The following is a 10,576-nucleotide window of genomic DNA, read 5'->3' as shown; positions in this document are numbered from 1 at the left end:
AAATATACCCTAGAGGCAATAATGAAGTTGTTATTTATATTTCCTTATATCATGATAAATGTTTATTGTTCATGCTAGAATTGTATTAACTGGAAGCTTGATACATGTGTGAATACATAGACAAAACAAAGTGTCCCTAGTATGCCTCTACTTGACTAGCTCGTTAATCAAAGATGGTTAAGTTTCCTGACCATAGACATGTGTTGTCATTTGATGAACAAGATCACATCATTAGGAGAATGATGTGATGTACAAGACCCATCCATTAGCTTAGCATAATGATCGTTAAGTTTTATTGCTATTGCTTTCTTCATGACTTATACATACTCCTTTGACTATGAGATTATGCAACTCCCGAATACCGGAGGAACACCTTGTGTACTATCAAACATCACAACGTAATTCGGTGATTATAAAGATGCTCTACAGGTGTCTCCAAAGGTGTTTGTTGGGTTGGCATAGATTGAGATTATGATTTGTCACTCCGAGTATCGGAGAGGTATCTCTAGGCCCTCTCGGTAATGCACATCACTATAAGTCTTGCAAGCAATGTGACTAATGACTTAGTTACGGGATAATGCATTACACAACGAGTAAAGAGACTTGCTGGTAACAAGATTGAACTAGGTATGAGGATACCAATGATCGAATCTCAGGCAAGTAACATATCGATGACAAAGGGAATAACATATCACTACACCATGACACCACATTCCCTAGAGACATGTGTTGGGAAAACTATTGTGTACCAATGGACTGTTGGTTGGGAAAACTTCTATCAGACGGTCGGTCGGCAATACTCACATATAGCTTCAAACTATCGGTCGGGAATAGTTTATTATCCTACGTCATATCATCGGTAGGAATGCTTCACTTTCCTTTGGATTGTTTTTTTTTTGAGACATTCCCTTTGGATTGTTGGTCTGCAATGAAACGCTGACCGATTGCTTGTGGGTAAATGGGCCGGCCAGATAGCTGCACGCGCACGGACGAAAAACTTAGCGCAAAAACAACCCACTCCGCGAAAAATCCCTCTTTTTTTTTCTTGTTCTGCCCCTAACCGGTGCCACAGACTGCACCCAAATCTCATTCTTCCTCCTAACCTAAATTCGTCGCCGCCGCCGCTCGAGCTCTCTCTCGCCGTCCAGCTACGTGCTCTTCGGCCGGCGAGGCTGTGACCCCCTCTCCCACTCGTTCCCCAGCGTCTCCATCGTCGACCCCACACCATTCTGTTCCTCGGTGAGTGCTCTCTATGGCCAGCCTCCGCGCGTAAGCTTCCAGCGAGGCTGCCGCCGCCCTGCCTGGCCCGCCCTCCCCCTCTCTACCATGGTATCCACCATGGCCATCGGAGTACAGAAGAGATCTTGGCGGCGGCGAGAGAGGGCTCGGGATAGGGTTAATGAGGGGCTTCATATAGAGAGGAGAAAAGAGGTCCTCAGCTCCTTCCCCTTCGGCCTTCCCCAGCCGGATCTGCTCCCCTTCGGCCTTCCCTAGTCGGATCTGCTCCCCTTCGCCCTTCCCCAGCCGGATCTACTCCCCTTCATCCACCCTGACTCCCCGAGCTCCTCCCTCAGGTAGTTCCTCTGCTCACCACTCTTCCCCTGTTTGTGCTGCTGCCTGCTTGCCGCTTGCTAGTACTGTGTAACCGTGTGCCTACTTGCTCCTGTGGTGCTTGCTGCTTGTGTGGTTGTGGTGTGCTTGCTGCTGTTATACTATGTGTGCTTGCTGTGGTGTGCAGTGTGCTGCTAGCCACGGTTCTGCTGCTTGATGTGCTAGTGCTACTGTCGTATTGCTGCTGAATGTTGATATTCTACTGCCTATTGATTGGTGATTAATCCAGTTTCTTCCCTGGAAATGAAGCATTAGATGTTATACACGGTAATGTGTTGTCCCTTGAAAACTGAAACTCTGTTACGAAATGTAATTCTGTTAAACCTCATAGGGCAATGAACTGTACATTTTCTCAGACAAACTGTAGATGAAGAGAATAACAAAAATATTTTGTATACCATCAACAGGTAAGAAGTGGCATCGAGCTAAACTGACATAATAGAAGGAGAATATAGACCAGCATTGATTGTTACTAGTCAATGCACATAGCTAGATATCGATGTTCTTCTTCTGGTTGTTGCTTATTAATTGTTTGGCACTCATCTTGCCCCAACTAACTTTCAGTGATCCGTACTCATGTCAGTATGGCACTGATTTATCTCTAGACATGGTTCTGTCTTACTGTTATAGGCAAATGTTAGTAAACAAAATAGTGTGTTCCTTTCAGAAGAGTACAAAAGAATTCATGTTGCTGTAAAGAAATAAGGTGGACCATCAAATAAAACATTGTTTCAGAATTTGTGGTTTTGGAATGATTATTCGGTTTTTTCTTATGAGACCTGGGTAACAAGATAAAAGTTCCTTACATGATGGAACGCTGATGGAGAGTCAATGGTAAGATGGTCCGCCTAGTGTTTTCCTATCAAAGAAGCAATGCTAACTATGATTTGCTCAGTTTAACAAGGCGACCTGATTTTTTTTAAATAGTCTCATATTTTAATGTGATGATATGATGACTTCTTCTACATTACACCATGTTGTATTCATAAAAAATATGCTTAGCGTGTCATACATACAATCTAGTTGGACTCATATTCGATATTGAATTTATGTGTTCCATTCCCAATTTACAGGGCTGCCCCGATTTCATTTCTCAATAAAAACAATAAGACAAATAGGTAGGAACATATCCACCTTCTTACGGTTCTGAAAATTATTACAGAATTACGCAAGCACTCCATGAACCAAAAATTTAGCAACAAACTCTAACCATACACTCAAGTGCTTGGACACAAGAATCAGAAAAACACACTAAAAATGACATATGATGTGGTCAGCCGATCGGTGCGCCTTTTAGGTATCATGACTATTATCCTCCATTCCCATATTATTGTTGTCTTGATTTGCCTGCAATTGTTATCTTGGCTATCATTTAGTCAACCACTTATATTAGGTTTGTTGGCCCGTAGTCTTCCATATAGCTATTTCAACTAAATTTGTAGTCTTTCATATATATAGGAATTGTCTTCTACTATTCAGGTCTCACATATATTCCTTGCGGTGTGTTAACTTTGTATGATAAAATAAAATGTCTGTTGAAAATAACTAATAGTATATGATCAGTCTGGACTTTCTTCTCTGCAAAAAACAATTTGTAGTGCAGACGGCAACTCGGCATCTAACTGTTGGTATATTATTGTGTTGCTTCTTTTCCCCTCAACTTTTACATTTTACCATGCTATTCGCTGCTACCTGTTCTTCATCATATGAGTTCTTACTCCTTCCATTTATGTAGGAATGTCTGAAGAGAGTTATCCCCTATGAGCACATGGACATTGCATAATCAGTCTTATCATGGGAATAATTTGCCTGCCTAAAGAAGGCGAAGCAATCAGCCAAGCAATGATACTGGAGTCCAGTAAAGAGAAATCTTCCAGTGACAATCAAGAGTTGAATCGTAGACATTCCAATGGAGACAAGTCATCCAACCATCCAGCGGAAGTGTAGACAATTTAAAGAAACCAGCAATTGATCCGGGCAATAATAGCGCATCAGTTTCATCTAGTTCTATACATAAGAAGGTAACACACTTGTATGTTCCACTGGACATCTATTTTTACATGTCTGGCTGAATCACTATGTTTCTAGTCTTCACCTTGTACATATGTCTCTTGCGGGTGTGCTATTTGTTCCAGTGGAAGATAGGTTCCAGTTTTTATAAATGGTCCTCTGCATGCGAATATGTTCTCTGTACACGAACCAAATTGTCGTACTAGTTTTACTGAAAACATATACTAGCTAGTATCAGTTTACTGAAAACCTAACCAGTCTACATGCAATTTTTTTTATATATGAAAAATGGTGATGATGAGTGCATGCTGCTGTTTGACTAGATCACTGCCTGCTGGTCCAGATTATATGGTCATGAAGCTCGGCGTTGACAAGAGCATCACCCTGTAGCTATGCGTCCTTCTCTAACAAACACTCAAAGCACTACCATGCCGGGCTATGGGTGCGTATGATTTGAATCTGCAGTAAAGACTGGTAATTTTGTTTGTATCTAGTCTTGACCATGTATGTCGTCGGGCACCAATTCGACTATTTTCACAGGTACTGCCTCATCGACCAAGGATCTACAGCGACGGCGGGACCACCGACCCCATGGAGGCAGCACCAAAACCCTAGCCGCTACTGCTCTCCCCTGAGTCCCCTCCTCATCTCCTTCCTCGTGCGGTACGTGTTACTACACATTTTTTTACATGTTTCTCTCTCAGGCTAATTTTAATCTCACACCATCCTGGGTGGTACTCTGTGTGTTTTAGATGCTCTGCTTCATCTTTTCTCAAGCCTCCACCAGTCAAATTCGACCGGGAAAAAGAAACACCGACATGCATATTATCGGGTAGTCACCTGACAAAATGTTACATATATCAGTTTTGTCATTTAAGCCCATTTGATGTCATCTTCATAACTCTATCTATCACCAGCTATGGTGTGGAATATTAACTGGGGATTTTGACATGCAGATGTTCAAGCTGGAGGATGTGGCGATGGAATATGGATCAATGAGATGAAGAAAGGTGTTGATGTCAAGTACCAGAATGATGGAAGGATCTTGTGGTTATCTAGTTTCCCGCCAGCAGGATTCAATGTAGATGATGTGCCTCTAGGGCAAATTCTAGAAATGAAAGCGACCCATTTTTGCTCTCAAACAATGAACATATTTTGTTCCCTATTTAATAAGTTAAATTAGTTTATGGGAAATTTTGATGTGAAAATTATTGAATGTGTGTTATTATTGTTTGGTTTTGGTTTACTATTGTTGGACGACATGCACGTTATTGTAATGATTTGGGTAACATAATTGATATTCTATTGATAATGTGAAATCCAGCTATATGGGAGGGCTAGCTGACATTGGTTGGCAAAATAAACCCCATCCGACAGTTGGTCGGGAAAAGCTAATGCGAGGCCCAACAGAATGTTGGTCGGGAAAGAATGTCATGTCCGATAGTCGGTCGAGAAAGGCCCATGACAGCCCCAATGGATTGTTGGTCGGGAAAGAATATTCTGACCGATGGTCGGTCGGGAAAGGCCTATGGCGGCGCCAATAGACTGTTGGTCGAGAAAGGCCCATGACAGCCCCAATGGATTGTTGGTCGGGAAAGAATATTCTGACCGATGGTCGGTCGGGAAAGGCCTATGGCGGCGCCAATAGACTGTTGGTCGGAAAAGGTCCATGGCAGGCCCAACAGAATGTTGGTCGGGAAAGATGTTCCATAGCCGACAAGCAGTCGGTCGGGAAAACTATGTTGGTCGGGAAAGGGCTTTCCCGTCTGGACTTACCCCAACAGACAGGGTCGGTCGGCAATAGTCTTTCCCGACCGACTGTTTGTTGGTAGACATTGTATTCCCGACCAATCTAGTTGTCAGGGATGTAGTGTTGTGGTGTAGTGTATGTTGTTATTGCGGTTTGACCGATAAAGATCTTCGTAGAATATGTAGGAACCAACATGAGCATCTAGGTTCCGCTATTGGTTATTGATCGGAGATGTGTCTCAGTCATGTATGCATAGTTCTCGAACCCGTAGGGTCCGCACGCTTAACGTTCGATGACGATTTGTATTATGAGTTATGTGTTTTGGTGACCGAAGATTGTTTGGAGTTCCGGATGAGATCATGGACATGACGAGGAGTCTCAAAATAGTCGAGAGGTAAATATTGATATATCAGACGATAGTATTTGGACATCGGAATGATTTCGAGAAGTTTCAGATAGATCTTGCTTTCAGTTTACGAGGGTACGTGGACACACTCTCCCCCTCTCATTGCTATACATCTCCTAGATAGATCTTGCGTGATCGTAGGAAATTTTTTAAAATTGCGTGCTACGTTCCCCAATAGTCTTGTGTGGAAGCTCACTTCGGATGGCCAGTTCTCCGTCCAGAGTGCATACCAGCTCTTCTTCATGGGTAACACACGTTTTTCCTACTCCAAACCAATATGGAAATCCAAAGCGCCACCGAGATGCAAGTTCTTCATGTGGCTCCTTTGCAACACTTGGCATCAATGATAAATGACATAAGTCTTATGTTTGTTTGGCTCAATCTATGTAAGATTCCTAATTGAGCACAACTAAGTTTTCACCATGGAATGGCTACAAAAAATTGCATTTTCACTGGAATGGGTACAAAAACGTACAACACATGCATACTGTGCGAGTAAACTCATGTCGCATGGTCGCATGCATGCTGTACAAATGCATTGAGCGTGCACTAGTGTTGCAAGTATACATCACAAATGGGCTAGTGTCGTAAGTTTACATCACACACATTAAAAATTACACCGCATGCATATGCATGGGTGTGTGCACTACTAGAATAGCTGCCGCTGCCGACGGCCCCCGTCGTCATACATGGAGGTATCCCGATGGCCTAGGTCAAGCCGTAGGCGTAGAAAAGCCATTGTCATATGTCGACCTATGCCGATGGGGGGCGTTGGCATATGTTCACCTATGCCGATGGGGGCCGTCGGCATAGCTCAGCCGTCGGCAGCGCTGGCTATATGCCTACAGTGGCCGTAGGCATAGCTCGGGCCATCGACATAGCGGTGGGCCTGGCTACACGGTGGGCAACAACCGTTGGACGGTGCCAGACCTAAGCCAACGGAGCTAACGGCCGGGGGCCGTCGGCATAGCTATGCCGACGTCATCGATTCGCATGCGCTGCCATGTCATTGATCCGAGCCCCTCGTCGGTTCGTGGGGTGGCAGAGGTATGCCGACGGCCAGGGCCCATGGCCTCTGCCACGTCATCGATCCATGTCCTATGACATGTCATCGATTTAGGGCTTCGTCGATCAGTGGCCGTAACTATGCCAACGGCATTGTAGTCGGCATAGATTTGCGCTAATTTTTTCTACTTTACTTATTTTCTCTTATTCTCTTTTTAAAAACTAATTTTATTTACTTAAATGTGCTTTATGTAAAAAAAACATACCAACATTATATATCGATTGCCCACCTCATGGACGTCGCTGCCGCCGTGTCACGGAGGGGGGAAACGGCCGATGATACGTCTCCAACGTATCTATAATTTTTGATTGCTCCATGCTATATTATCTTCTGTTTTGGACATTATTGGGCTTTATTATCCAATTTTATATTATTTTTGGGACTAACCTATTAACCGGAGGCCTAGCCCAGAATTGTTGTTTTTGCCTATTTTAGGGTTTCGAAGAAAAGGAATATCAAAAGGAGTCCAAACGGAATGAAACCTTCGGGAACGTGATTTTTGGAACAAACAAGATCCAGGAGACTTGGACCCTACGTCAAGCAACCAACAGGGAAGCCACGAGGTAGGGGGGCGCGCCTACCCCCCAGGCACGCCCTCCACCCTCGTGGGCCCCCTGTTGCTCCACCGACGTGCTTCTTCCTCCTATATATACCTATGTACCCCCAAACGATCAGATACGGAGCCAAAACCCTAATTCCACCGCCGTAACGTTCCGTATCCACGAGATCCCATCTTGGGCCATGTTCCGGAGCCCCACCGGAGGGGGCATCGATCACATAGGGCTTCTACATCAACACCATAGCCCTTCTGATGAAGTGTGAGTAGTTTACCTCAGACCTTCGGGTCCATAGTTATTAGCTAGATGGCTTCTTCTCTCTTTTTGGATCTCAATACAAAGTTCTCCCCTCTCTCGTGGAGATCTATTTGATGTAATCTTCTTTTTGCGGTGTGTTTGTTGAGACAGATGAATTATGGGTTTATGATCAAGTTTATCTATGAACAATATTTGAATCTTCTCTGAATTCTTTTATGTATGATTGGTTATCTTTGCAAGTCTCTTCGAATTATCAGTTTGGTTTGGCCTACTAGATTGATCTTTCTTGCAATGGGAGAAGTGCTTAGCTTTGGGTTCAATCTTGCGGTGTCCTTTCCCAGTGACAGTAGGGGCAGCAAGGAACGTATTGTATTGTTGCCATCGAGGATAACAAGATGTTTTTTTATCATAATGCATGAATTTATCCCTCTAGATCATGTCATCTTGCTTAAAGCATTACTCTGTTCTCTTGAACTTAATACTCTAGATGCATGCTGGATAGCGGTCGATGTGTGGAGTAATAGTAGTAGATGCAGGCAGGAGTCGGTCTACTTGTCTCGGACGTGATGCCTATATACATGATCATACCTAGATATTCTCATAACTATGCTCAATTCTGTCAATTGCTCAATAGTAATTTGTTCACCCACCGTAAAATACTTATGCTCTTGGGACAAGCCACTAGTGAAACCTATGGCCCCCGGGTCTATCTTCATCATATTAATCTTCCAATACTTAGTTATTTTCATTGCCTTTTATTTTACTTTGCGTCTTTATTATAAAAATACCAAAAATATTATCTTATCATATCTATCAGATATCAATCTCGTAAGTGACCCTGTAGGGATTGACAACCCCTTATCGCGTTGGTTGCGAGGATTTATTTTTTTGTGTAGGTGCGAGGGGCTCACGCGTAGCCTCCTACTGGATTGATACCTTGGTTCTCAAAAACTGAGGGAAATACTTATGCTACTCTGCTGCATCACCCTTTCCTCTTCAAGGGAAAACCAACGCAAGTTCTCAAGAGGTAGCAAGAAGGATTTCTTGCGCCGTTGCCGAGGAGGTCTACGCAAAAGTCAACATACCAAGTACCCATCACAAACCCTTATCTCCCGCGTTACATTATTTTCCATTTGCCTCTCGTTTTCCTCTCCCCCACTTCACCATTGCCGTTTTATTCGCCCTCTCTCTCTATCCTCCCTCTCTTTCTCTATTTGCCTCTTTTTGCCCGTTTCCTGTTTGCTTGTGTGTTGGATTGCTTGCTTGTCACGATGGCTCAAGATAACACTAAATTGTGTGACTTTACCAATACCAACAACAATGATTTTATTAGCACTCCGATTGCTCCTCTTACCGATGCTGAATCTTGTGAAATTAATGCTGCTTTACTGAATCTTGTCATGAAAGATCCGTTCTTCGGCCTTCCTAGTGAAGATGCCGCTACCCATCTAAATAGCTTCGTTGATTTGTGTGATATGCAAAAGAAGAAAGATGTGGACAATGATATTGTTAAATTGAAGCTATTTCCTTTTTTGCTTAGAGATCGTGCTAAATCTTGGTTTTCGTCTTTGCCTAAAATAGTATTGATTCGTGGAATAAGTGCAAAGATGCTTTTATCTCTAAGTATTTTCCTCCCGCTGAGATCATCTCTCTTAGAAACGATATTATGAATTTTAAGCAACTTGATCAGGAGCATGTTGCACAAGCTTGGGAGAGGATGAAATTAATGATACGTAATTGCCCAACACATGGTTTGAATTTGTGGATGATTATACAAAAATTTTACGTCGGATTGAATTTTGCTTCTAGAAATCTTTTAGATTCGGCCGCGGGAGGCACTTTTATGGAAATCACTTTAGGAGAAGCTACTAAAATCCTAGATAATATCATGGTTAATTATTCTCAATGGCACACTGAAAGATCTACTAATAAGAAAGTGCATGCGATATAATAAATTAATGTTTTGAGTGGAAAGATGGATGAACTTATGAAATTATTTGCTAATAAAAGTGTTTCTTCTGATCCCAATGATATGCCTTTGTCTACTTTGATTGAGAATAATAATGAATCTATGGATGTGAATTTTGTTGGTAGGAATAATTTTGGTAACAACGCGTATAGAGGAAACTTTAATCCTAGGCCGTATCCTAATAATTCCTCTAATAATTATGGTAATTCCTACAACAATTCTTATGGAAATTATAATAAGATGTCCTCTGATTTTGAATCTAATATTAAAGAATTTATTACTTTGCACAAGAATTTCAATGCTTTGATTGAAGAAAAATTGCTTAAGATTGATGAGTTGGCTAGGAACGTTGATAGAATTTCTCTTGATGTTGATTCTTTGAAACTTAGATCTATTCCACCTAAGCATGATATCAATGAGTCTCTCAAAGCCATGAGAATTTCCATTGATGAGTGCAAAGAAAGAACCGCTAGGATGCGTACTAAGAAAGATTCCTTTATAAGAGCGTGTTCTTCGAGTTTCCATGATAATAAAGACGAAGATCTAAAAGTTATTGATGTGTCCCCTATTAAATCTTTGTTTTGTAATATGAATCTTGATAATGATGGGACTGAATAAGATCCACCTTTACCTAGAAGGCGCTCCAAAAATTCAGAGTTTTTAGATCTTGATGCGAAATTTGATAAAAGTGGGATTGAAGAGATCAAAACTCTAGATGTTAATGAACCCACTATTTTGGATTTCAAGAAATTTAATTATGATAGCTGCTCTTTGATAGATTGTATTTCCTTGTTGCAATCCGTGCTAAATTCTCCTCATGCTTATAGCCAAAATAAAGCTTTTACCAAACATATCGTTGATGCTTTGATGCAATCTTATGAAGAAAAACTTGAGTTGGAAGTTTCTATCCCTAGAAAACTTTATGATGAGTGGGAACCAACTATTAAAA

At 42.0% G+C, this 10,576-nt stretch overlaps 1 protein-coding gene across 7 annotated transcripts; it reads left to right on the top strand.

Moving 5' to 3' along the window:
* The first annotated feature begins 1,057 nt into the window (after positions 1-1,057).
* Positions 1,058-4,867, top strand: LOC119269626. Of its 7 annotated transcripts, none has more exons than XR_005133669.1 (6): positions 1,058-1,574; positions 3,347-3,632; positions 3,965-4,095; positions 4,162-4,284; positions 4,374-4,453; positions 4,578-4,867. XR_005133669.1 is itself a non-coding variant. In XM_037551498.1 (3 exons), exons 1-3 carry the CDS (start codon positions 4,124-4,126, stop codon positions 4,802-4,804), a joined length of 468 nt encoding a protein of 155 aa, XP_037407395.1. In that variant the 5' UTR covers positions 4,105-4,123; the 3' UTR covers positions 4,805-4,867. The 7 variants fall into 7 exon arrangements, 1 of the variants encoding a protein (XP_037407395.1); XR_005133667.1 differs by having other exon boundaries at positions 1,059-1,574; positions 3,945-4,095; XR_005133666.1 differs by having other exon boundaries at positions 1,061-1,574; positions 3,965-4,063.
* The last annotated feature ends 5,709 nt before the right edge of the window (positions 4,868-10,576 follow it).

Source organism: Triticum dicoccoides, chromosome 3A, assembly GCF_002162155.2.
Source record: "Triticum dicoccoides isolate Atlit2015 ecotype Zavitan chromosome 3A, WEW_v2.0, whole genome shotgun sequence".
NCBI classification, from domain to species: Eukaryota; Viridiplantae; Streptophyta; class Magnoliopsida; order Poales; family Poaceae; genus Triticum; species Triticum dicoccoides.
The sequence above is the reverse complement of the archived record's forward strand: the minus strand, read 5'-3'. Positions and strand labels throughout refer to the sequence as shown.

What these genes read in the sequence shown, in the direction of transcription:
- LOC119269626 (XM_037551498.1), top strand. Translation starts at nt 4,124, where the DNA reads ATGTATGTCGTCGGGCACCAATTCGACTATTTTCACAGGTACTGCCTC. An exon ending in CTCATCTCCTTCCTCGTGCG is followed by an intron (nt 4,285 to 4,373) that starts GTACGTGTTACT and finishes TGTGTGTTTTAG; the next exon opens with ATGCTCTGCTTCATCTTTTC. An exon ending in ACCGACATGCATATTATCGG is followed by an intron (nt 4,454 to 4,577) that starts GTAGTCACCTGA and finishes TTTGACATGCAG; the next exon opens with ATGTTCAAGCTGGAGGATGT.